The sequence below is a fragment of the Leptinotarsa decemlineata genome, unplaced genomic scaffold, assembly GCF_025532065.1.
Source record: "Leptinotarsa decemlineata unplaced genomic scaffold, Ldec_3_MD MMD2_tig00026340_RagTag_RagTag, whole genome shotgun sequence".
In the NCBI taxonomy this organism is placed as follows: Eukaryota; Metazoa; Arthropoda; class Insecta; order Coleoptera; family Chrysomelidae; genus Leptinotarsa; species Leptinotarsa decemlineata.
In genome coordinates, this window is record NW_027412694.1 from 16,727,852 (window position 1) to 16,755,486 (window position 27,635).

The 27,635-nt window shown below is 35.2% G+C and overlaps 1 protein-coding gene across 1 annotated transcript; it reads right to left on the reverse strand.

Moving 5' to 3' along the window:
- Positions 1-2,936: 2,936 nt before the first annotated feature.
- LOC111512329 (UDP-glycosyltransferase UGT5) lies at positions 2,937-27,208 on the reverse strand. Its single transcript, XM_023168439.2, has 4 exons — positions 26,304-27,208; positions 20,336-21,139; positions 14,230-14,449; positions 2,937-10,721 (listed from the first exon to the last, which is right to left on the reverse strand). The coding sequence occupies exons 1-4, from the start codon at positions 26,542-26,544 to the stop codon at positions 10,445-10,447; spliced, it is 1,542 nt and encodes a 513-aa protein (XP_023024207.2). The 5' UTR covers positions 26,545-27,208; the 3' UTR covers positions 2,937-10,444.
- Positions 27,209-27,635: the final 427 nt, after the last annotated feature.

Consider the following 27,635-nt stretch of genomic DNA (forward strand, 5'->3'; position numbering starts at 1 on the left):
TTTTTCTCAAGTGAGTTATAACATTCATTTCCACATTATTGAGATTGTTTTGATACTGATGAATGTATGTAAAATGGTTTTGAAAATAAATTAAATTGAATTGAGTTATGATTTTGAATGTAAAAATCTATCCAGAATACGTTGCTTCAGGTTGTACAACTACATGTATCATACTTACGCATAGCAAATTATCGTGAAGTTTCATATTTTAAACTATTGCTATTATAGATTGTCACCATATTTTTTTTATTTTCTAAAAAACAAGAATTGTATTATAGGATAGTACCAGTATGCATTCCTTCTAAATTGTGCTAACGGCTAATTTATAGATACGGGGTACTGATGGTAATTTTGAGTGCTGATTTTTTACATATTTCATAAAATAAGCAGCAGCGAGACACATCAGTATTTTCAGCCAAATATCAGAATGAGAGCAGCTTTTTTTGTAAACAACCAAAGCAAATATTGCTGTGAATGAAAGTGGGCTAGAGTACAGCGGATATATCTATACAGGGTGTAACATACGTACGTTGATATAAGTGACGTTGAATTTTGTACTTTCACGGCTGGAACTGAAATTTCAACTCTGGTTATTCAAGATGATTAGCCCTGGTCTAATGAAGTGAATAACGTTTTTGCCCATAACTTCGATGGCCATTTTGCAAGAGGTGGTTTATGTAGTGGATTACTCTAAAGGTTAAGTTCGCATTTATTTTCTGTCTTCAGGTGAATAGGTTCCTACCGATTAGGAGACTAAAATTTATAGATGTGAACATACTCTTCTGAATTCTGTACTTTCACGACTGGAGCTGAAATTTCAGCTCTGCTTATTCAAAATTATTAGCCGTGATCTAATGAAGTGAATAACGTTTTGCCCATAACTACGATGGTCATCTTCAGTGATGGTTGGCATACATGCGTTGCGACCTTTTCGTTAGTAGACTCATCCCAACATAATCACAAATACAGCATACGGTACCTACATTCATTTTTCAATCTACAAGTTATGAAAAAATGCTAATATGAGAGTTAATCCATGTTGGGTCATGCTGAGATTATCTTCAATTCATATTCAACGATATTTCTCTCCTCATTTCAACAAATAGACTTTCAGTATTTTTCTCTGAAATTGTATCTGTCTATTGTTTCGTGTGTATGTACTGGAGAAAGAATAAATACTCTCATTGAATTGTATAGGCTTAAGCACTTTTGATCAACCATAATAAGCTAGAGATTACAGGAAATGCTTGCGATTATGTTCAAACGACTGACTCAATACTTGTTATCTGAGTATTCTTCTTGATAATATACCGAGTAAATGAAAACTATGATGAGTAACGTATCAGTGCATTTCCACTGCAAAGTTCATTTCACGTAAGAAGTCATATATTCAATCACTGACGTACGATTTACAAATAACTATTTCAGTTCAATGTGTGAAGCAGGCGCTATGTGAAAGATAAAAAAACCAATGGAATTAGTAACACCACAATTAACACATCACCTACAGGTAATTAGACGATAAGCTGCATTAGTGCGACAGCAAATTCATTTTATTTGTTAATTAGTCTTCAATATAATGATTTGATGATTTTCAAAATTTATGTTTTGCCTCACACAGACCTTTTATGAAGGACTTCAAAAATAGCGAAAATAGCCAATCAGTTATCTGACACGAGTATTCCAAATAGTCTTTCTTGTCTTGTGTTTGTAGATTTTCTGCTGTGAAAATCCCCACCAGTTTACATTGTAGTATATGTTCATGAAATAGCAAAAACGTATGTGCCTTTCTGAATTTCCAACTAGCGTTTCCTAATATGACTGGTAACCAATCCTTGCAAAAATCATTGTTGTATCATATAAAGATAGAACTTTTAACGGGTAATGTTCAACTGTATTGCCAAATATTCGCCAAACCAACTGACTATTATAAGACAATAAGTATATCTAAGGCACCAGTCGATCTAATGATTTTTAAACATGACTCAACCTCTGACGGAAACATCAAACTCTTGCAAAGGTTCAAAATTGATCAATACTTCAATCTAGCAGACCACTATTATAATATTCATGCAGTCATTGTTCACTGTGGTTCTAGCGTTGAATCTGGTCATTATAACGCATTGGTCAGACGAAACGAAATGGTTTGACGATAATCGTCTCACTAAATATTCTGGCAATATCTTGAATTTATTGGAGTCTCTGGAGACACCTACATTGGATGTCATCAACACCGTAGTGAACAGAGCTTCAATAATATGTGATGAAATGTACGTCGATGATGGAATAAAACACCTAATAACTGTGTTACAAGCGAACAGTTACGACAGAAGAGTCATAATTTGCTCTACTCATCCAAGGAAGAAGGAGAGGAACTCAAGTGAAGAACAATACCGAAGCACTGTCTATCTGCCATATATAGACGGTGTCACCAAACGAATCAGGAAAATTCTAAAGAAGGAGAATATCTACATCGTTTTTAAACTAACGGAATATCGAGGTAGTAGACATCCACTCAATTCAGCGGGAGTTTACAGAATTCCTTGTGGCTGTGGTAAAGTTTATATCAGTCAAACGAGAAGGAGCATTGGTACGGTCCTAGTCGAGCACAAGCAACATGCATTGTCCGACGGGGACCACAGGATCCTTTTCGAAAATTACGAGAGGCTGGCAAGTCGAATCATCATTCAATAAAAATATATTCAAAAGCCATAAAAATACACGAACACCTAGAAAACTTCAACAGAAAAGAAAAGAGTAGTACTGAGTAGTATTTCATCAATATGCTGAAGGGATCTCAATCTTCGGTAATCAGTTTCAACCCATCACATTGAATAGTGAAAATAAACAAAGGGAGTTAAAACCTTTTGTGTCTTTTCATAGGGGTCATTTTCATTTGTATCTTTTCATAGGGGTCATAATAATGAAAAATAAAATTAGAGGAAAAGTAGTAATATAATATCATTACTAATACAAGTTCTCATAAATTCATCATTCTTATAATAAGACACAGAACTTAGACAATACCCTCAATAGTTGGTGCTCAATAATTTGTTATCCATCATCATTATTTTATATGAGCAGTGTCACAAACACAGATTGTCAAAAAACACTTCGTAATTTTCAGAACTTCATAACAAACTGTATCAAGTGTTTTAATGAGAGTTCACAAATCTATACCCCTATTGATCTAAATAGAAAACTTCCACACACCAGAACAATACAATCTTCGTCAATGCGCATTTCGTTAACCAAGTCAGTATCTTCAGCAGATGTGTAGGTTTGATTTCACAACTAAGTTATTGCTACCACCAGAACGGTTCACGTCATCAAATGAGGTTCATCACATGAATCTTCAGTATTTCCTCAGTTATATTTGATATCTAAATTCCTAATTTACATGAGAACCTCACATTCATTTGCTTTCTAGTTCTAATCATTACGCAAGAGAACAAACATCTGGCTGTTTGGAATGTACTTCCTTTCACAATTCTCAATTTCCTTTCTCTCAAAGGCGTCTGAAAGTGAGTATATTGTCAACAATTTGAAATATTTACCATTCATTCTGTTATCCATCTTTATGGCATGTTCTAATTCACATGGACTGTTATGCTATACGGAAGTGGATACTAGTAATATATCCTTTGAAACGCCTAATGAAAGTTCGCTCAGTTTGACCAACGTCTGTCTGATCGCAATATTCACAGCCATAGGCTAATCTCGTTTCCTTGAAAAGGAAGGTGAGAGATCGAAAAAACCATTTCAATGAAATAGCTCAGGGTAACAAGTATATTTCAAACTCAGTCGATACGAAGATGCAGTGCTTTCATGAACTTTCAACTTTTCAGAAAGACGATGAATCAGAGTTGTACTTCGTTTATACAAATTAATGTACACAAATGAATTCGTCCAAATTTTCAAACAATAAAAAATTATTGTGGCTATCATAACTGTTCGTTCACTTCACTATGTGTTGGGTGACCCGAAATACATTGTGACAGAAAAAATCTCCAACGAAAACTTTTTTTAAGACGTCATGGCTGTGGCGAAACAAAAATGTGTTGAGCAAAAAGATGGGCTGACGTAAGCGCAACGTGACTGGGTGGTCTGTCTCTTTAAAGGATACGCCTGATTCTGATTGTCTGGATGGCCTGTCTGCTTGAATTATTTATGTCAACAGAAAATTCAAATCTCCCACTACGATGTTTTGAAATGCAGAAGCATACGCTCTGACTGGTTAGCTACCTGGCTGACAGTTTGAGGAAGCTACGTGACAATTTGGTGCCCTCTGGTTGACTGGGTGGTCTGTCTGTCTTTTCTGGCGAGCTGGAAAGCAACCTGACTGGTGTGATGACGTCACTGAATTGGGGGTACCTCTACCCAGATTTGTGAAAAAATTGTGGAGGTTGCGACCAAAAATATTATGGTAAAATTGAATAGACCATGAAAACGCATTCAAAGTAATATGTTCCACATATTCAATTTCGCAGACCAGATGAGTTCAGTATCGCTCTACATGCCACAGGCAATGACCACAGTGAAAAGAGTTTGAAATTGTTGAGATCGGTATATGACGAAGTCTTCCAGATGCTTCTGAAAGTTTGAGAATCAAAAAATGTGAAATGAGATTAGTCCAGGAGGTAATTACGTAACCCTGAATTTGGTGCAGAGAATACCTACACTCTTCTTGTTTGTTGTCAGTAGTAGTGTGGATTATGAGGACCTAGCGTTCAGACCTTCACTCCAGGGACAAGAATCTTAACTTTCTGAGCGTAGTAATGAAATTGAAAACTAAAATTATAAACTGAAATAAAAGAATTTCTGAAAACGAAAATGCTTCATGTCAAAGAAGAGATGGAAAACTCACAATGAAAACGGAAAATAAGTGGAAGAAAATCAAGCCAGCTCTCAGTAAACATCAACCTTTTTCTGTCTGAAATAAGCTGGTAACAATTTTGAAGTCACATTCCTAACGAATTAAAGACGAACACTACAGCATTTCATCATAAAGATACTGCTCTTTCCGAAGAGCTTGAGTAGATTTCTTGGTAGTGCTGCGCATTTTGATATACACATAACACTGCACATCAAAAAGAACTTTCAAGAGTGTATATAAATTGAGATTCTAAGAGTGAAATGAGGCAGAATTTGGAGTGAAAAAACCCACAACCATTCGTTATCCGATTTATCGATGAAAAAAATCCAGCCACAGATTCTGGCAGGATATAAGCTTCTTCAGAAATGCAGTTATTCAATACATACTCGCAAAATACCTCAACTCTAGAGTGTTTAGGCTGAATGGAAATGAAATCGAAAGCAAAAGATTTCCTGGCTTCAGACAGAGATGAAAAGTAGTACAAAGATTCCTTTCAAGAATCTACTGATTTCTGAATTGTGATCACTGTACGTTGGACTTTACCGAGTTATTGACTTTTTTCACCGGTTTTGACCTATATGTAAACGACAGCCAGCACAGCACTTTTATAGATGAATGTATCGCTTTTCCAGAATCTGCACGGATAACAGAAGGTTAAAATGCAACTTTCAATTCATTGGACATGTCTGTATTTGAGCGGAAGTCGAATTCATTTAATGATTGTCCTTGATTTGGTAAAAAAAATACTAAAGAAAAATACATATCCTTCTGCAGTCTATGAATAATGAATAAGTGATGAAAAGGGCTTCAAACCACTGTAAAATGTTCAAATTTATGTCGTGATTTGAAACTGTAGAAAAGCAAACAATATTCTTTTGGCAATAGTTGATTTGAAGATGATTTTCTGGCTCATTCGTATCAATGTTCATGCTTTCAAGAGCGTCATGAAAATATTCGAACGACTGCGGGAGTTTAGGAAGATTGGACAGCCTGCAATGGTTGATGTTATTGCGAATCAGAGCAACATTTTGTAAGCACATTTCAGAGCGTCAGTTCTCCACATTTCAGCATGAACCGGGTTGGATGGAGGTGCTGAAAAGTCGTCAAGATCTTTCTTCTTCAGGCTGTTACTCAATTTTTGGTCGTCGTCTTTCGTATGATCTCCCAATGCTTCATGCCAACAAAATTGAAATACATCAACAACATCTAGAGTTTTACCTTTCTCAGTAAGCATTGATTCCTAATGGATATTCTCCACGATAGAACCAAGAGGTAATGTAGAAAAAAATGCAAATGATGGAATTGAAACTTCAATAGGGAAAAAAACTATGAAACAATTCAAAAAATCCAAGGAAGAACTCATAACAATCATCATAACGAAGTGTATTTGCTTGTTACAATGAGGTGTGATGCTTTCGCGACCGTGACAAAAAGTCAAATGATTTCGAATTGTGGATAACATGACATAATTTGATTTCACTTCCTGATTGCTTCACTTTTGTTTCTTTGCATCTCCAGATGAGTAATGTAGGAGGGGGGGTAATGAGATCTATGAACAGAAATAAAGGTCTTATTCCAAACAGATCCTTGTTCATTATCTTGTGTAATGAAATCTAAATAAATGAACTTTATATATTCAAGCCAGTCTCGATTATACCTACAAAGGAGGTTGAATGGACTGACGCCTATCAGAAAACGACTACTCCACTGGAGTGCCTAAGATGCAAATGCCGAAATCGAGCTTTAGCTGCCCTCTGGTAGTCAAACGACCACCTCATCTAATGACAGTCGTTCTATCTTCAAAATACCACTCTTCGCGCTCAAATATACGAAACGCGTTTGGCGAATCTTCACTGCAGTCAAATTAAATAAGCAAATTGCCGAACTCCCAGTTTCAACACAGAGAGCAAAGTTTGTGTGTATGTCTTCTCTTATGTGTTAAAATGTACTTTCAAAAGTGAGTACTATTCGATAATACTATTCAAAATGAATCTTGGTGATTCATGAAGCATACAAAAAAATAGTTTCAGTTGAAATATCTAGTAATTCTTCATTTAATTTCACCACAAATTGGTTGGTGAGGAGTTAGGCCATCTTTGGTCTTCCGTGGACAGGAGTTTGGTTATATGATCTCCAAATTGAATTCAATGTTGCTGGCTATTTCTGGAATCTATGTTATCAACTTTCAGTAAAAATTCACCCACAATTATTCGTAATTATTGACTGTATCTTTTACAGAATGAACAAACAATCAAGATCATATAGAATGCTCACCATGGCGGGTGTCGATTCACAAAATTCATTCAATATAGAAAATAACATAAACCATGCTAACATTCAAACCATGTTCAGTTCCGCAACAGATACACGGTCTTCGGAAAAAATATCATTTATCAAACCGACAACATCTACTTGCACTAATATAATGAATTTGGATTCTTTACCTACTGAATTAACCACTGAAAATGTAGTATTCTTTGAGGCATACGACATTCAAGTAGATGAAATGGTTGAAAATAATAATCTTGATGCAATATTTACATCTGGAGCTTCAATTTCTGATGATTTAATATTGCAAGCAGCTGATGAAAAAATAAATCTACTGAATTGTATTTATGAACAAGAAATCACTTTTCGAGGTCTGAATGGTATTCCAGAACCTGATACTCATCAAGAACTTGCCATTGAAGAAATTAATACTCGAGAACCTGCTACTCATGAACCTGTTACCCAAAAACCTGCTTCTTTAGGACCTGCTAATATTCAAGTACCTGACACGTTACTTCCTGACACTTTAGTACCTGATACTCTGGAAACTGAGACTCACGAATATTATGAATACAATAATCAAGAGCATGAAAATGATAACCAAGAGCCTAATTCTTATTCTGATTTTAACGACCAGACATACTAACAAAGGGAGAGTGACATGGAAACTGATTCCAGTGGCAAAGAAGATCGAGGAGAAATGCCAAGAAAAGAAGGAGCAGCTGAAATTTCTCTGAGAAAGCGCAGAAAAAGAAGACATATAGATCGAGCAACCTGGAAAAAAACAAGAATAAATTGAATAGACAATCTGGAAAGGAATGTTTTGGAAAAAAAGCAGGAGAAGGAATGGGATTTTAATGTACTGAAAAGAGCCAAAGTGATGGGAGCAAGGTGCAATTGTGGGGAAAAATTAGCCTTGAAATGTAAAGGAATATCAGATCAACAGAGGATACAAATATTCAAAACATTTGGAAACTTTCGTGGAGTGGGAAGCGAATTTTTCTCTTAGTACTAGTTGAAAAACTGCCAATCAAGAGAGCTAGAGATCGAAAAGTTGAGAACGAATCAAGAAGAGAATTTTCATAGATGTATCATCTAGAAACAACTACTAGAATCAGGGTATGCAAAACCATATTCTACACAGTAAAATACCTGGATCACACTTTTTCAAAAATTTCCAACATGTTCAGATTATCAAGTCAATTCAATCAGGCAGAGTAACAGGCGATCTTACTGTGACTAATATAACAGCACTTCAGTATAACAAAAATGGCAACATAAATCTGTCATTCTGAGACCTGGAAACAATTACCATGCAGAAAGATAAGAAAATTTGGAATTATAATGACTTGCCACTGATGTATCCCAATCCTATACCCCTAAAACCTAACCTAACCTAAAAAATGAGAAATTTGAGGATCTCATGAGCCTCAACGTATCCCTAAAGAAGGACTATCATGCTTTCTATGATAGTTCACCACATTTGTAGAAGTTCACTTTTCCTCAATTTCAGTTTCAGAGTTATATGAATAAAGATAACATCCTTATATATAATTTTCCATTATTATTTCCTTCACAGATATGAAGTACCCTAACTCCACAATAGTGCCTACACAGCTCTTGAATATGGCCTCTCCTGTATTTAATGGAACTCCTTCACTTTATCATGAGAAAAGTCATAACCCTAATAATATCATAATATCAAAAAAAACTTAGTTTCACTTTATTTGGGAAATGAGAATTTTTTGTCTCTCCTGTAAAATTTATATTTTTGGAGTTAGGACATTTGCATCTCAGGCCGACGATATGCAGGATATTTTCTGTGAAGATTCCTGCACTGACGCCTGTCGGATATAATCCAACGCCGTTTGTGGTATTAGCCAGTGGAGTAGTTTTCTCTGATGGCGTCAGTCCATTCAACCTAATACTGTGTAGGTATATCCGAGACTGGCTTGAACATTTAAAGTTCATTTGTTTAGATTTGTTTACTGTCTGTCTTCAAGCATAGCCCACTGGCTAAAAAGAAAAATCTTGTGTAATGATTGAAACTAGCAGTCAGGTGAGTAATAGGTATATAATAATAATAATAATAATATTCATTTGTAGTTCCATATAAATACAATAAATATACAATCTATAAAAATGATTAAAAAAAAACTACAAATAAGGCTAGAAACAACAAGTTCCGGAAGGGTAATGTTGATCTTAGTTCTAGCCTTGAAGAGAAGAAAACTAAACGAGAGAAAAAACAATGAAAAAGGAAGAGAAAAAAAAAGAGGAAGGAGAGAGAGGGAAGAGAGAGAGAGAGAGAAAACATGTCAAATTTATTGCTGAAAATTTTTCAGAAGTATAAAATCTATGAAATCAATGGCTTTATAATTGAGCAGCGATGAGATATTTTTTGTAACAGCACTTGAATGAAAAAACTTTACTAACTTTATATTTTTGTGGAATATTATTGTACAAACTATATATATTATAACTGAAGGATCGTCGATATAGAGTGGTTCGATGGGGCGGCGGAGAAAATAACCCTTTAAACCTCAAATTTAGAGTGTGTACATCGCTACGAAATCTTATTTTGTTATACAAATATGATGGACATTTGTTAATCAATATAACAGGTAGTCAGTAATATATAAGGTAGAAACTGAGATATCATTACAAATCAGGAATTTATTTGGTCAACCTAATTTGATGACATTCATTATCTGAGTCAATAAGCCCAATTTGAATATGAAAGTCAGTCTCTTATCATCTTCTGGTGATAAAGACTGTCTCTTTATGCGCGGTGATGAACAGTGTTCTGTTCTGGTATCGAAATAAATATTTTCTCTAGATTTATGCGTTGGTAAAAACAAGTTTCGAATTTTTTTTTCGGCGGTTTTACTGATAATTCTCAATGGACCCTTGAAGAAAGGAAACTTTTTTGATACGAATCATGAAAAAATAGGAGCTATATGGGAGCAGCAATGAATGATACTGTTTTTACTGTTTTGTAGAATCGAGCCATAGTTTTAGATGATTGGATACAATTTATTGCTACCAATACTTTCAACGAACAATAATAGGAAAATGTTAACCGTATATTTTCATGAAGGAACAGTATCCATCATTACTTTAAATTATATAATAAAAACTCAGTTACTTCATCATTAGAATTTTTTTAGTATTTTGAAAAAATTACAGAAAATAATCGGAAGTTTATACTGGTCTCGAGCGGTTTTCCTTTTGAAATTCCATTGATGAAGTTACATTTTTCATCAAAACATTTTCTGAACCACTGATAAGGAGTGTGTTTCAATTACTTTTAATTTTTTTATCACTTTTCCTTGACAAACATAACCTTTTCAACAATAAATACGAAACAAACATCAAACTGATACCAATGATTAAAACTACTGAAATGATATCTAGTAATAAATATTGATACCACGTTAAGTTCAATGAAGCCACCTTTAGATGCGGTGCTCCTTTGTTTCGGATAACGTATTCTATCCAGTAAATCGCAAGATCCATGGGTTTCACTTGACGGTCATGTATCAAAGCTGATCTCTTTTTGGCATTATCCCTGTACCTATTGGGGAAAAAAAAGACAATTATTTACACTAATATTCAATGTGAAAGAACTTCAAGAAATGCGAACTCTAGCGTTTCATATGAGTGAATTTTATCAAAGATCATATTTGTATGGTATGAAAGAGAAAACTTCATATGAAAGATCGATGAATGTTGTTTTAAAATCCATAAGCTGAAAAGTTTCGAGTCTGGGAAAAAAACGCGTTTTTTTTGTTCGAAATTGGCCTAATTTATTCAGCACGGCTCTAACATTTCAATAGACCTCAGTTTCAGCAAAAACCTTCATTCGAACAGAATTTCCTACCGGTGAGCATTTCTGTGAGGTCTGCGAATAGCCAGTAGTCTCTGGGAGCCAAATCTGGCAAACACGGTGGATGTGGGAGTATCTGTAACTGTGGAGTAGGGAGGGTGGCCACAGCACTTTGGCCACATGTGACCCATTGTACATCCTCCCGAGGAGTTGTCCTCCTAGGTCATCATCCATCCTGTCCTGTTCCAAGAAGGTGGACAGGTCACTGCAAGACATCTCCTTTATATCGGCAGGTGTAGGCCAAGACTCGCCGAACACACACTCTCTTATTAACGATAACTCCGGGCACTCGTATAGGACATACCTGTTCATACATCCTGCATAGAGATGTGTCCACTAGCCCCATATTATGGGGGTGTTTCCTTAGTTGACAGTGGCCAGCCAGACATCCTACTGTTAGGCGTACATTTTTCCTGGTCATCGCCAGATATTCCTTCGGCGTCAGCTTCCCAGGGTCGCACAGGGTGTTCCTGGAAAAATTGCATCCTTTGATTTCATCCCATCTCTTAAGGTGTTGAGCATGTTTGTAACATTCGGCTAGTTCTGCAATTGTCGAAGTCATCAGGCCGTAGGTGCCACTGGGTCCTAAAATTCTTAGACGCCAGAAATTCCTCTCCTGATTATTTTTTTTGTGACGATTAAGATACCAACCAGTTCTGTTTGTACGACGCTGGTATTTTTTCCCATTCCCCACTTAATCCGTAGGCATAGTGATCTGGAGTACACTCCACATCCTGAGCCTTCTCTGGTTTTTGGGTCATCTATATATATATATATATATATATATATATATATATATATATATATATATATATATATATATATATATATATATATATATATATAATAAATAGATAATTACTTTTTGATCATTACCATATTGATTTCAATTTGAGAGCCACCGGTTGACAGCTATTTTAGCCTATCGGGCATCGTCAGTACCGGGCAGGCGGTCCTCGATTGAAGACAAAATGACAAAAATCAAGAAAGTACTTGATAAAAATAGCTGCGTTAACACAAGCGAAACATAAGAACCACCTATTGGTGTGACACCCAAGTCCACTTGCCAAGTTTTTATGTCAGTGTTGGTGGTTTGACCAATCAACCGACAACTGCGTTAGCAGCAATTTGGGAAGCTAACCTGAAATGCCATCGGAAAACGAATCCGCATGTTTCTAGAAATGATATGAAATCTAGAAAGGTTAATGCAGTCAAGCTGCTGGAAAATAATTCAATGAAAATCAAAAAATAAATAGATAAGTACTTTTTGATCATTCCCATATTGATTCCAATTCAAGACCCACTGGTAGACAGCTGTTTCAGCCTATTGGGCTGAGAGTACTTGATAAAAATAGCTGCGTAACCGCAAGCGAAACATAAGTGGAACCACCTATTGGTGTGACACCCATATCAATTTTCCAAGTTTTTATGTCAGTGTTGGTGGTTTGACCAATCACCCGGTGGCTATACAAGATAGATAGATAGCAAGAACGTGAAAAATAAAATAAAAAAATTGAAAATCGGCCGATCGGTTTCAACTATTTTGTTGCTGTTACTCAAGGTGTATTCAAGTTTACTTTTGGTGTGCAACAAATTTAGAACATCTTTGAGTCCAGGAAAAAACAGTTTCAAGATAGCAAGATCATAAAAAATAAAAATAAAAAATATTTTAAAATTTTTCGCTATATCCAAGGTTTAGCAACTAAATAGCAACTGAATATTCCGTAAAGATCAAAGGGAAAGTATATAATTTATTGAATTACCTCGCTATCTTGATATCACGATGGCATTATTTGCGATTTCTAGGGATCGGCACGAGCAACAAAATCGTTGTTTTGACAACTAATTAGCAACTAATTAGCTACCAACTGATATATATTTTTTTGCAATTATGCTGGATTCGCCTTGCTAGCCTGATAGGGCTGTAATTTTGTCCTGCACAGGGCCGTCCTCCCCAATTTCTTCAAGTTCTTCTTCATCATCAAGAAGTTTGCCTGGTGTTCAGAATTTTCATTTCAATTCTGACTTCAGTGATTTAGACGAAACATATCAGAAAAGATGAGATAGGAATTCCCAATTACAAAACCTCATTAAATTTGGATGACCCATTTATTTCTGGAGCTTTCTACGACGTGAAAGAAACGCGAACTTGAAGCAGATCCCATTGGAGCAGAAGCCATGGTTCCTATTTCAGCTGAAGAGAACGATTTGGTTGCTTTGTTTGCGTTTGGTTCCGCCAGTTTCTCATTAATTTTTTTTTGAATCTGCCAAATTCAGCAAACGCTATTGATAAAGATTCAGACCTTGAAGAAGTTCTGTTAGATGATTAGTGAAACAGGGATGTCACATCATTTCAATTATCATTATCATTCTTTTTGTACACTTTGGCGTTAATGGTCTTACAATTAAAGTCTTATGCTTTTGTGAACCTTTTTTTTCTCGACCAAATGTGCTCAGGGGCTTAAGTCATTCATATTCCAGGTAAGAGGTTGCACTAATACAATATTCTTTATTGCATTCAGTTCAACTATTTGAATACAAGATACTGGTATAATTTGGTTTCTATGGTACAGTAACGCCATTTATGACATAACATTGAATGTTCGAACTCGATTTCTGAACAAACAAGATTTTTGACTCAATCCCTTTTTACCAAATCTCAAAAATCTGCCAAAAATCATTGCATCAGCTAGTGAAGACATCATAACCTCGTTCGGAAGACGACTTTCAAAGGTTTTTTGAAATTTCTCAAACTGAAGTCTTTGAGTTCATGGGGTTTTTGTATAGTTTTGCTGTATATTGTATGAAAAACTACGTGTGTATGATGCGGTTTTGTGTTTCGAAATGAGCAAATATAATGGTGTTCCTGATTGCAACATTTTATGAGTTACAGTAAGGATGTGCGTTTCTCTCATTTGATATTTGACTCATTTCCAACCAACCTGAGTCATTGAATAAATTAATGTTATGATCATACTTTATCATACTTTCGTATACCGTATACGAATCGAATACCCTTATTTTGGAATTATGTCAACCGTAACGTATTATGCTTATCTAGTATGTGTATGAGTACATCATATTCGCAGTGGAACCGAAAAATAATAACCGGCAATTCATAGTTACAAAATGAATAAATACCTACTGCAAAATATGAAAATGCAGATTATAGATCGGAAATCATATGCTTGCTTACTTGGGATCATTCAAGAGTTGATTCAATGCATCAGAGATATTGTCTTCAGTGATCTTGGTTATTGGCAGTGATAACGCATACCCTCCTGCAACTGCACGTGCTGCATTCATTTTCTGGTCTCCAAAAATGGGTAGAGCGAGAATGGGAACGCCATGGTAGATAGTTTCTATTGTACTCAATAATCCACCGTGGGTGATGAACAACTTCACATTTGGATGAGCTATTGAAAAATGCATCTTGTTCAAGATTATCAACAGAAAGCATTGTCACCATGTTTTTTTTATTTTCACATTAGTGAAATTCCATGTAGAAACATGCATTTGATTAGTAAAATTCGGTGATTCTCTGAGTGATTCATTGGGAAGCTTTCTATGTATACAGCGTGACTCACGGTCGATGGTAGGTTAGACGTTTTTGGAAAACGCAAGGCATGATTTTTCTGTAAATTTCACCTCTCACACTTCCTTACCTGTTCTATCGATCTAAAATATTTTCAGCATTGCGGCATTGCCACTTTCATCAAAAAGTCCTAGCAACTTTATTTTTTCAAATAGAACACCCGGTATATTAATACATTTTTGGAATTGCTCTGGTATTTTGATACTTTTTTGTTGATAATGTCCTATACCTATCTCTATCTGTTTTCGAGATAAAAAATAAATTGTGCTAAATATGGTCCAAAACATAGCCTTAATTGAAATTAAGTACATCAGTACTCTCAATTCATGAAAAGTTGATATTTCGATGATAGTTTGAATAAACTCGAAATATTCAAATAACACCAAGAAATCGACTCCATATCATACAGGGCGTGCTAAAATTACTATTATTTCCATTGTGCATAAAAGTAGTCGTGTATATTACTCGGTGAATTGAAAGATGGTGAAAAATGTTTCAAGTTGATATTTCATGTCCCTATACCTGAATCGTCAAGTTTTCTCAGTAAAGTCGCTTATTTTAGAAACATTTTTTTTTTAGAATTTGTAACTTTTAATTTACAAAGAGTTATCGACGGTGTTTCGAATCATCTTCCAAAATGAATGCAAATATCGATTATTCAAACGAAGTTCTTATGAAATTATTTATTATACACATGAACAAAGTGATCAAATCATTGTTAGAACGTGTAAAAAATTCAACCAAATGTATCCTGAATCAACACCAATGAACGAGAAAAAGTTTGTAAGGTAACAAAATAATTTGCTTAACTACGGCTCAAAGTTTCCAGGGAACAACTGTAATCCAAAAATCAGTCATTTCTAGGTAAAAAGTAAAGTTTTGTGGGCTAAAACATGTGAAAGTACAGACAATAACAGAATAGGATGATTCAAAATAACAAAATTGTAAACAAAATATCACATTTTCACAATAAATGCTGAAAATGTTGTCCATTACATTGTAAACACTTTAAAATGTTTTTTTGTACGCGACTTGTGGTTGCTTTTTCAATTTCCTGGTGATCCAGATCTTCAATACTCCGCACTATTCGCCGTCGCAATTCTTTTTTGGTAGGCACTGGAGTACTGTATACCCTTTCTTTTAAAACACCACATAAAAAAAGTCAAGTGGCGTAAGATCGGGTGATCTTGGTGGCCAATCCCACGACCCTAAACGCCTAAACCAACGATCGTCGAAGAGTTCGTCAAGTTTCCTGGAAACTTCCTGGAGCTGGCGCTCCGTCCAGTTGAAACCACGAATTCCTATATTCCTCTAAAGGAAAATTTTCAAGAAAATCGGTTACAGTCGTCCTTAATATTTGGAGATATCTCTCTGCATTCAGTGTGTCTCCATGAATGAAAAAGCTGATTTTATTGTCCTTCAGAATACAGAAAACATTCAGGTCAAATTTTTCTTGAAAATCCTTTTCTTTTGTAACATGAGGATTATGATCAGCCCAAAAATGTTTATTCCTTCCATTGAAAATATCATCCCTCGTGAATTTTGATTCGTCGCTCCAAATTATTTTTGACAAAACTTTCCGATCTTCCTGTGTATGAATCAAAAGGGATTCACAGAGATGCATTCTACGTTCGAAGTCTTCTGCTTTTAGAGCTTGAACTTTGGTAAATTTATACGGATGCATTCCGTGATTTTTCAAAATTCGTTGTACTGAAGCATGTGATACACCTGAATCTTTTTCTGCACTGCGAATGGATATTCGACCGTGAGTCACGCTGTATAACATGCATGATATAGTAGAGGAATACCGAAAGATCAAATTTATGGAACACCCCGATCTACGAAGGAGGATATGAAAAATTGAATCAAGAACGTATTCTGAAATATTCCAGTCAGCATGTTGGGGCATGTTGATGAAAAATTCAAAAACCGAATATATCATCGTTGGGAAGCAGCCGGTGGTTACTTTGAACAGTTATTATGAATTTCGAATATTTTTGTTCTTCAACGAAAACAATTTTTGACAAATTCAAAATTGAATTGTAAATTTCTCAAAAAGTGTCAGGTTTGGAGACTATTTCATGTTATCCAAATTTGTAGGGATGGAATATTTCTCAAAATGGTGACATAGCATACTGGGTGTTTCATTTCAAAAACCAAGTTTCTGATATTCAAAATTTACCAAGTTAATGTATCTGTATGAAATCTCCTATTTGAGAAATGTAACTTTCAGTTCTATATCAACATTTCAATCCAAATAATTCCGCTTGAATTTCATCCAAAAATTTTATGATGACATTTGTGGTGGTTTTTCCGAAGATTGTCATACTTTCAGCAATAACTTGACAATGTCGAAAAATTATCGAAAAGAGGAAATACCTCTCTATGTAAATAATTTTGCTCAGTTCAACGGTTAAAAATAGTACAGGGCATCCATTTAAAGAAATCATGATTTGTGTTGCCTCGCTTCAAGGGAATACTCTGTATATCCCGAAATATTTTTAAAATTAGTAACAGAGTAAACCATATAACTTTTATCTGAAACATTTCATCATACTACTCATTATAGGCGAGATACTGTAATTCTCACACTAATGGGCCACCCTCTGTAACGAGTTGATAACGTATTATGAAGTTGACAATTTGTTGAAATGTACGTAACATGCTAGTTACTGATCACTATCAGTTTGTGAATCTCACATTCCAGCGAGACATATCCTAGATAAAAACTACGAAACCAAAATCAAACAAATGAAAATATTTGTGTATTTGAGTGTGAATAATTGATTTTACCCATTGAGTCAACAAACATTATAGGGGCGGTATGGATCCCTACTCCGTGGAATCCCATAAATCTTCAAGTGACTCAAATTTTGACTCTAAATGTTGCTTTTGTAACATAAATAAAGAAATAATATACAGTGTGTAGAAGCCAAATGGAATAAAGTCATCATTTCGGTTACTGTACATATTTCAAAAAATCCCGAAACACGTCAAATGTATATTATAATTTGACGAAATTCAATGGAAAAATTCCACCCCTACCTTCAACTTCCTTCGAATGACAAGTACAACCTCCAATTTTTCAAATGGGAAGTATAGGTTTGATAAACCTATATCTTTTGAAAGGTCTCTTCATTTCCCTATTCAAAAATGTTACCGCTTTCTAGTTTATTGGAACACTTAAGAAAGAAATTAATTAAAATAATGTGGTTACCGAAATTCAATAAAAAACACTCAAAAACTGAAATTTAATGCAGAACGTAATGAAATTCAGAATACGAAAGAGAACTATGGATGTTAACGAAGTAGATGTTCGAAATGTTCACCGCTAACGTCTTGGCACCATCCTAATCTCAAATAAAACTGTATTCTAACATATCAGGATTGACGGACCGAATCGCAAGCGTTATTCGTTTTTTAAAGTCACTGAAAAAGAAGAAGAACTGAAGGTTCAGTTTTGTACACATTGCTCTTTACATATCCCCATAAAAAGGAATCTAATAATGAAAGATCAGGTGATCGCGCTGGCCATTCAATCGATCCTCACCTCCCTATCCAACGATTGGGAAATGTTGTATCTAGGTATTGCCGAACATTAAGTTGGTAATGTGGTGGTGCTCTTTTCTGCTAGAATCATATCGTATTCACTGGAACTTGAGGGTTTCCTGGATCAGGATATAAATTTGCTTGACTCGAAATAATTTTGAAGTACTGCCAAATAATCATTGCCATTCAAATTGCCTTCAATGAAAAAGAGACCAAGGATATGGGTTCCTACAATCCCTGCCCAATCATTAACCTTTTGAGGATATTGCGTGTGTTCTCTCTTCCAGTGAGAATTTTCCGTTGACTAGTAGTGGCAATTTTGCCGATTAGCATAACCGTTCAGAGACAAAGTACTCTCATCAGAAAACATAACCTCTTCTAATTGAATGATATTTTTATCCAACATGTTCATCATTTGCTCACAAAAATGAGTTCTTCTAACAAAATCGTCTTTCATGATCTTCTGAGTAGGTATCATTTTATAGGGATGCATTCGATGAATGTGGGTTTACCTCAAACTCAAGCATCACATCTAATTTAAGTTCATCACTCATTGCATTGGCAGCAGCTTTTTTTATCTGCCCCACATGACCAAGCTCGCGAAACTGGTTTTCTATTTTGCTTATTGTTCCTTGAGATATGGGCGGTAAATTAGGAAATTTCTCATGAAATAGGCGAGCTACTGCCTGTTGTGTTCGGGTTTTATCTCCGTAACCAATCACTTGTGAAACTGTTTTTTTATGCATTTCCGTCAATCTTACCAGTTGTCAGACTTGAAGTTAACGAACTTTGAAAATGAATTAAAATACTGACAACTAATGCTGTGACATACGAAACAAGTTGACAAGGCGTTTCAAACTAACGTTGCCAAGGAATTTATTTACATTTTTTCAAATAATACCATCTAGAAAGAACATTACTATGGTTTTTGCTTACTCATTATCAATACCTTAACATGAAAAAAGTTTTGAGTATATTGCTATAAGTTTTGAGTGTATTTTATCGAATTTTGGTAATCACATCATTTTAATTTATTTTTTCTCGATGGGGAATGTTCCTCAATTTGGGTTATTACAGCAAATGCAAGTTTGAACAAAATAAAGTTGAGTTTAATTCATGAGTCTTTCAAATTCACTTCGAAACGTATTCAAATTGATGTTTCAAATGTTCTAATTCACATGTTGGCAACAGCGACTGTATCAAGAGGAAATAATTTATATGTACCTAGATATTCTACTTTAAAAAAGGAAAATTATTTTTATAAATCAACAATTAAGGCAAAATATAAATTATAGTTCCATACCACCTCCACAAGCCACTTAAAAACAGTTGTTTCGTTATTTATTCATATAGAGAAAGATAGGTTAGGTGCACTAAATGTCATATGTCACAAAATGTCTCGGAACTCGAATCATAAGTGAACAGAATAGCACGCCTCTGAAATATGTCATCTTTGTTTGTCTCATACAGGTAACAGATTCATTGTCCTTTATTAGCTATAACCGATGTTGCCAAATGGTGAGATAGATACGAATCCCTTCAAATGTTCAATGCATTATTTCATTCCTTTTTTTTTAATTTAAATAATTTTTTAAAGAAAAAAAGTTGAAATGATGAGTTTAAAATGCGTTGATAACATTTTTGAATAGAGAATGAAGAAACCTTCCAAACGATATATTCCAAGCCTATTCTTTTTTTTTTGAAGAAAGTGGGGGTTGCACCTGTCATTCGAAGGGGGTTGAAGGTAGGGGTATCATTTTTCCGTTAGAGAATGTCGAATTATACTTTTAATTTGTTTCGGGATTTTGGTAAAATATGTACCATAACCAAAATAATGAAATTATTCCATATGGCTTCTACACACTGTATTGCTCTCGATGGCTGAATAACAAGCGATAATTATATTTTCGATGATCTTTCAGAACAATACAATGATTGTATCTTCAGACTGTTCTCTGTTAATCGTCGATTTGTACAGTTTATGTTACTCTCCGATGAAAATTGAGCAAACAAAAATATCAACTTCAAGCAGAACTGAAAACCATATAATCTTGAAAGACTTTGATTTTTCATGTAACTCGAATGGAAATCATTTAATTTTGTAAATTTGATTCATAAGCAGGTAGAATGATATAAATATATTCGTCAAAGAACTCACCTAAGATATCTTGCTGTGGAAACCATTTACTTATTCTGATGTTATCTGCTTTTCCTGGAAGAAACTCTTCATCCCAGTTCCACAGCACCTTTTGTTTGATTTTACCCAAAGCGTTCAGAAGAGCCTTTTTGGTTTCATTACTCATTTCAGAAGGTTTGACATTGGAACCCAAACTGAAGTAAACTACGCCCTCTTCTGCGTTGTCAATGTACTCTTTCAGGTCTCCCGGCAACTCCTTTTGAGGATTTATATGGAATCCACCGATATTTATCATATTGGGTACGAATGGCACTGGATTGTTGACACTCTCGTGTGAGTTCAAAAGCAAAAGTGACACATTTGAAAGAGGACCTTCCTCACCGACACAATGGGGAAAATGTTTTTTAGCAAGTTCATATTGGAAAGGAAGAAAAACAAACTTTTCTCTGAGTTTTTTCATTGAGTACATCAATACATTCATCAGGCGTTGCCAGAAATCCATATTATCCGTGTAACCCAGGTGTAAATCTGGGGTATATGATGGTGGCGATGGACTTCCTACCAACGAATTTACCCATAAGTTAGCACCCATCGTACCGAATAATACCAACGGTGTTTTGTAGTGGCAAGCTAGGACCATCAGAGCATCATTTCTGAAATATTCTAGGATCACCAAATCGAATTCCTCTTTGAGAATATTCGACTTTTTCGAATTGATACTTTCCAGAGTTATATTTGTTACTACGTTGCCTAGAGTGTCCATGAATGGTGCAGTTTTGAATGGATTACTCTCGCTTACCTCGAATAAGTTGGATTTTCTGAGGGCTGAAAAAGATTGAGGAATGATATGCTATTGAATATACAGGGTGAAACTGAGTAAGTGTAAAAAATCCAGGGAGGTGATTCCTCATCGAAAAAAAGATAGGATCTTTCATATAAAGAAACTTCATTGGAGCATAACTTGTAAAGATACAGCCCCTTGAAGGGGGTACATGAGATTTGTATAACACAAGCACTGAAAAAGTTACAATATTGAAATTGACTTGACGTTTTGTACTACCAAAAAGACACTTAGCCAATGATTTATTTGGTTCACCCCATGGTTGTAAGGGGTGGAAAACGCAACCCCTAAAATTCATTTCCGATAACCTGTTCCATTGCGAACAAAAAATGGCTCTTGGGCTTTTTGTCCAAAATAAACCAGTTCACAGCAGAAAAATATTTTACGAACAAATACAGAGATACATCGTCTTAAATGCGAACTGGATTTATTGTTATTTTGTAGTCAGAACCTGCATCAAACGATTTAAGGGTAATAAACAAAACTATTTATCAATAACAAAACACTACATGTAGAAATGTTCAATATGTCTACCTTCAGACATTAGGCATGCGTCTAGACGTCGACGCATTGAGCCACGTATTCGCTCAAATATTCCTGGAGTCTCTCTGATTACCCTGAACGCATCGATGATGCGGTTTCTTAAGTCATCTACATCGCGAACAGGAGTACGATAAACCAAATGATGTGAATTGCCTTAAATAGAGAAATCGAGAGGATTGAGATCCGGGGATCGAGCGGGCCAGCTCTGTGGTCCTCCTCGACATATCCACTGATTTGCATATGTTTCAGTTGAATGCTGACGTGCTACTTGACTGAAATGGACGGGAGCCCCATCATGCATAAAAAACATATCCCTTCTGACGCCCAAAGGAACTTCCTCCAGCAGTACTGGATGCACTTCTCTTAAAAATTGAACGTATGCCTCACCATTCAGTCGAGGAAGTGGGAAATGAGGCCCAATTGAATCATTCCCAATAACTCCGAGTCACACGTTAAGAGAAAACTGTTCTTGATGGTTAGTTTCGACAATAGCGTGACGGTTTTCATCAGCCTATATGTGGTAATTATGAAAATTGATTATCTTGTCCCGAAAAAAACTACATTCGTCTGTAAATTTTATCATCTTCAGAAAGTCACAATTTCTTCTTATCATTTTCAGCATTCAATTGCAAAATTCAATACGGTTCGGAAAGTCTCGCAGTAACAATGCCTGTACTCGTTGAAGATGGTGGTGGTACAAGAGTTGTTCCTTTAAAATTCGAAATACCATCATATGATCAACATTTAGCTGGAAAGCAATCTTTCTAGTACTGGTAGTAGGTTGTTCTTCAATCATATTCAGTACTGCTTCCTGAAGCTGTAGTTTTCGTACTTCTCGATGGCGACCACAATTCCGCGTTCTTCTGTCGAATGAACCATATTCTCGTAATCGTTGACGAAGTCGAGCAAATATTATATGTGAAGGATGCTGCCGTTGAGGATACATTCTTCTAGAAGCTTCTAACCTATTCCCCTGCGATAGACCGTAAACGTAATGCATATCAGTCATTTCCTCATTTGTGTATGCCATTTTAATACCAAGTGGATTATTAAGGTAACAAATTAAGGACAAAACAACAACACACAATTAGTATTGATTCAATTTCGAAAACTCACAACTGACAGCGTCATACCAATTAAATTGTCTCTATTGCTAATAGCGACCTAATAGATAGATTAGTTTCGTATTTTTGCATTTATGACGACGTATCTCTGTAGTTGTTCATAACATAAATTTTTGATGCGAACTGGTTTATTTTGGGCAAAACCCAGGTTACATTTTTTGTTTAGAATGTAACAGGCTATCGGAAATGAATTTTTCAATGGTTAACAAATAATGAGACAAAAAGTTTCATTGCAAATAAATTTTAGGGGTTGTGTTTTCCACCCTTTACAACCATGGGGTAAATCAAATAAATTTTTGGCTGGGTGTCATTTTGGTAGTACAAACCGTTAGGTTAATTTCAATATTGTAACTTTTTTAGTGCTTGTGAAAAAAATTGTTATACACTTTTTATGTACCCCCTTCAAGGGGCTGTATTTTAACAAGGAATGCTCCAATGAAATTTCTTTATATGAAAGATCCTATCTTTTTTTCGATGAGGAATTACCTCCTCAGATGTTTCACATTTGTTTAGTTACACCCTGTATTTAAATATCCTACTCAAAGAGTTCTATTTCGCCACATTATGGAAAGATTTTGAAACTCATTAAAATCATCAACTGATCAAAAATAGTAAAAATAATAGCATTATTGAATTTCAATGATTATCATTATCAAATAATCTACAATCTTCAATTAGGCACATGACATACTGTTTTATTTCCTACATATTCTTTTTCGACAAAATTCTCTTCTTTTCTTTCACAAATAAAGAATATATTATTTTTTTTAACTTAACAACGAATATGAACTTAATGCACGAAGAAACTTTCCCTGAGTTATCTCAATGGTGCACAAAATATTTTGGTGAAATTGGTGATGAATCCAATGATATGAATACACTCGAATTACTCCACTATACTCTAGTTAGACTGCTTCAATAATTCGGACATGAGAATACAGAACTACTTCAAAAGAAATCAAATGGGTTCAAAACAAATTTCTATATTTTAACTTTAAAAAAATCATAAATGGCCTAAATACAATTCAATACGAACATCACGATTAAGAAACGAATTTAAAATATTATCATTAGATCAAAGACGCAATTTGTCATCCCTAATATTTATATAGGATGGGCCATCGAAAACTTGACATAGAGGTTTTGGATTCTAATTTTGCAAATTCGAAAAAAACGCTCAGACAGGTCAATTTTTTTTGGATGGGAAGAAACAGTTCTTTCTCCTTTTGCAGCGTCGTCACTTCAACCCCGGAGCAGAGGGGTAAACAACCCTTGGAATTTTAATAGGGAATAGGGAGCGAGTCGCAAATCGTTTGAAAGATCTTGGAATTCTCTAAACAAAGGTGTAATTTTTTTTTAATTTGGACATATTCAGAAGAGTTCTTTCCGATGATTAACTTTTTCAATATTCTTAATAGCAACAAATTGTTGTACGCCACTGCACAGTTGGAATGTATTTATAACTCTTTTTTTTGTTTCTTACGCTACTTTTTCGTTGATTCTTTAGTTCTCCTCTGATTAGAGGACTATTACAATTGAGAAATGGTTAAAAATGCTGTTTATATTTCTCAATTTTATGTTAAAAGTGATATCTATATTATTGCTAGTAGTGAGTGCCGTAAAGTGTTGTTAAAGAAACAATGGATTACACAACTGCAGAGAGAGTTGAGTTGACTGAACTGTACTATGGAAATAGACGTTGTGCTGCGAGATCCGCTGAACTGTTCAATCTACAACATGGGAAGAATGTGTCGCGGCACTATGTTTTCGATTCAATTACAAAATTTCGCGTAACTCGATCTGTAGCAAATAAAAAACGGCAAATCGAACCACCAGTAACGCTAAATGCACACACACACCGATTTTAAAAAGCCGATTTTATACCGGTCGTCCAAAATCCAATAGTGTACCACATGTGGGTACGGAACCTGGCACACACGCCGACCGGTGATCGGCGTCGATCACCGGTAGGTATGTGTGCAAGGTCCCGTTCCTTCATGTTGTTCACTATTGGAATTTGGACGACCGGTATAAAATCGGCCGTCCACAATCGGTGTGTGTGCAATTAGCCTAACAAATGAGGCGACACAAGTGGCAATTTTGGGCCATATTGAGCTTAACCATACTTTGAGCACATGAAAGTTAGCATTTGTTTCCGGGGTGTCACGAATTAGCATTCGGGGTATTTTAAAAACTCACAAAATGCATCCTTATGAAATTAAATTAACGCAAGAACTGAATGAAGATGATTTCAATCGACGATTGCTAGTTGGTTAGTGAATAAGCAGTGGAAAATCCACATTTTGTTCTCAAAATTTGCTTCAGTGATGAATGTTCCTTTTTTCTGAATAGCACAGTTAATCGCCGTAGTTGGGCTGATTCAAATGATCACATTGTTCATGAAGTGCATACTCAACGTCCACAAAAATTAAATGTATAGGCTGGAAGTTTTGGTGACCGTATTATTGGCTAATTGTTTTTGGAAGACAATTTAACCGGACAAATGTATCTGGAGCTTGTGGAAGATACTTTTGATCCCCTTCTCACTGATATTATTTATTGAAAATGACCACAATTATCGAGAGGATCTGTTAATATTTCAACAAGATGGGGCTTCTTCGCACTATGCTCTGCCTGTTTGGCAGTATTCAGATCGGACTTTTCAGGATAACTGGATTGAAAAGCAGAATTTCCTGTACTCCTGCATCACTCAAAGATTTACGGCAAAGAATCACAAATTAATGTCGCCAAATCACTCCAGAAATTTTCCACAATGTTCGAAAACGTTTCCAGCAGAATCTCTATTATAACATGGAAGCTGGAGGTGCCCAACTTCCAAACCGCCAGTTCCCTATTGAAATTCCAAGGGTTGTTCACCCCTCTGCTCCGGGGTTGAAGTGACGACTCTGTAAATGGTAAAAAACTGTCCCCCTTCTAATGAAAATCGACCTGTCTGAGCGTTTTTTAAGATTTGCAAGATTAGTACTCAAAACCTCCATGTCATGTTTTCGATGGTCCACCCTGTATATAAAATAACCAATGATCGTATTGACTCCCCTGAAATCCTAGGCTTGATTTCGTTTCATACAACTCTGTTCAATATTTCTATGTCATTATCTACAACTAGAACTCCGTTTCGCAACCATCTTGATGTTAGCTGATGAATTTGATGAAATAACAGTTATTGGTTGGTCTTTAACACAATCCAAATTTTGTATCACAGTACTGATTATATTATTATACTGAACATATCTTCGTGATAATGAATCTGTAACCCAACAGTTCTGATAGTATTTATGTAACTAGTATTTATGTAAATGAAAAATATATTTTCCAAGTTACATTTACAGTACCTATAATTTTGATAATGAGAATCCATATAATGAAACTATTAAGTTTGCAGGGATAAAATAAATAAATAAATTTCATTAATAATATTTCATTCATATTCTGAGCAGAAAAATATCGCATAAGTACTCACTGTTTCTGATATCTGCGAGTTCTTCCAGGACAATACTGGAGTATTTTCCGTTTTCTGTTGGCTTCTTATCCTTATAAGGACTAACTATTGTGACGTCGTGACCAGCATTAACTAATCCACGGGCTAACGCACTACCGAGAATAAAATGACTCGGCGAAGGTACAGGAAACACAACTAAAATTTTGTACGTGTTCCCAAGACATATTACTTGAAGAAAAATAATAAAGTTAACAGTTTTCATATTCTCTGTGAAAACAATGAATTTAAACAAAAGTATTCACTTCTCAATGATGAGGACAACAAACTGCTGATTATTCTCAGAATACTTAGCAGGAACTATCAAGATATGGCGTCGAAAGGACTCGCATGTTTGTTATGATTTTATCATCATTCAGCCACAGAGCCTGATCTATAATTCACAGTATCGGGTTGAATTCATTTGTGACCATGAAGAAGAGAAGCAAAGCGGATGAAAATCTAAACGGAAACTATACCTGCTCAAGAGATCTATTGAAATTTTCATGAAACAACATTCGAACAAGTTGAGAAAATTTTCTATGGTTGATTCTGAGGCAAAGTCAGTACAGAGGAAGGTTTATAATAGAAACAAAAATGATATTTTAGTCAATATTGTTTTCAAGTACTCGATTACATATATCGCAATCACTTGTTAATATACTTTCCATGCGTCTGTAAATCCTGTTTTTCCCTTATCACTTTCTCTTTTTATTATTTCGCTACTACCACTGTTGGGACCTATCGTTATCACTATTGCAACGCCTTTGTGTGGGTTTCATAATCCAAAATCATTACAAACACGTCAATTACACTTATTCCACTTTCTAATGTCGCTTTATATTGGAAGATTTCAACGAGGGTCCCGCGGACATGTGCTTCTGACTATTGTTAGCGGTGCAGCCAACTATAAGGATGTGATGATTGCGAAAAACTACACAATGCACGAAGTCACGAACAACAGCAAATCGCACATACTTGTGGTTTTATTCAGGAGACTTATCATCCATAGGTAGCAACTAACATAATCATCGAGTGATTTTAACGACAGTGAAGGTGAATTAGCAGATGAAACACTCAAAAAGACAAGTTTTTCTGGCTATTTGCCCCGTCATATTGAAGTATTACACTGGTCTAAACAAAGTTTGACTTCGAAATCGAAGTTTGAAATTTTTTTAAACTAGATCATAAATGAATAGAAAAGAATTATATATCATGAAAAAGTTTTCTTTTGTATCCAGCAGAACGTTGAACTAATATTGACGAAAATTCGTGATATTGATCTTCATTTTATGATGATATATATGTATATCATTT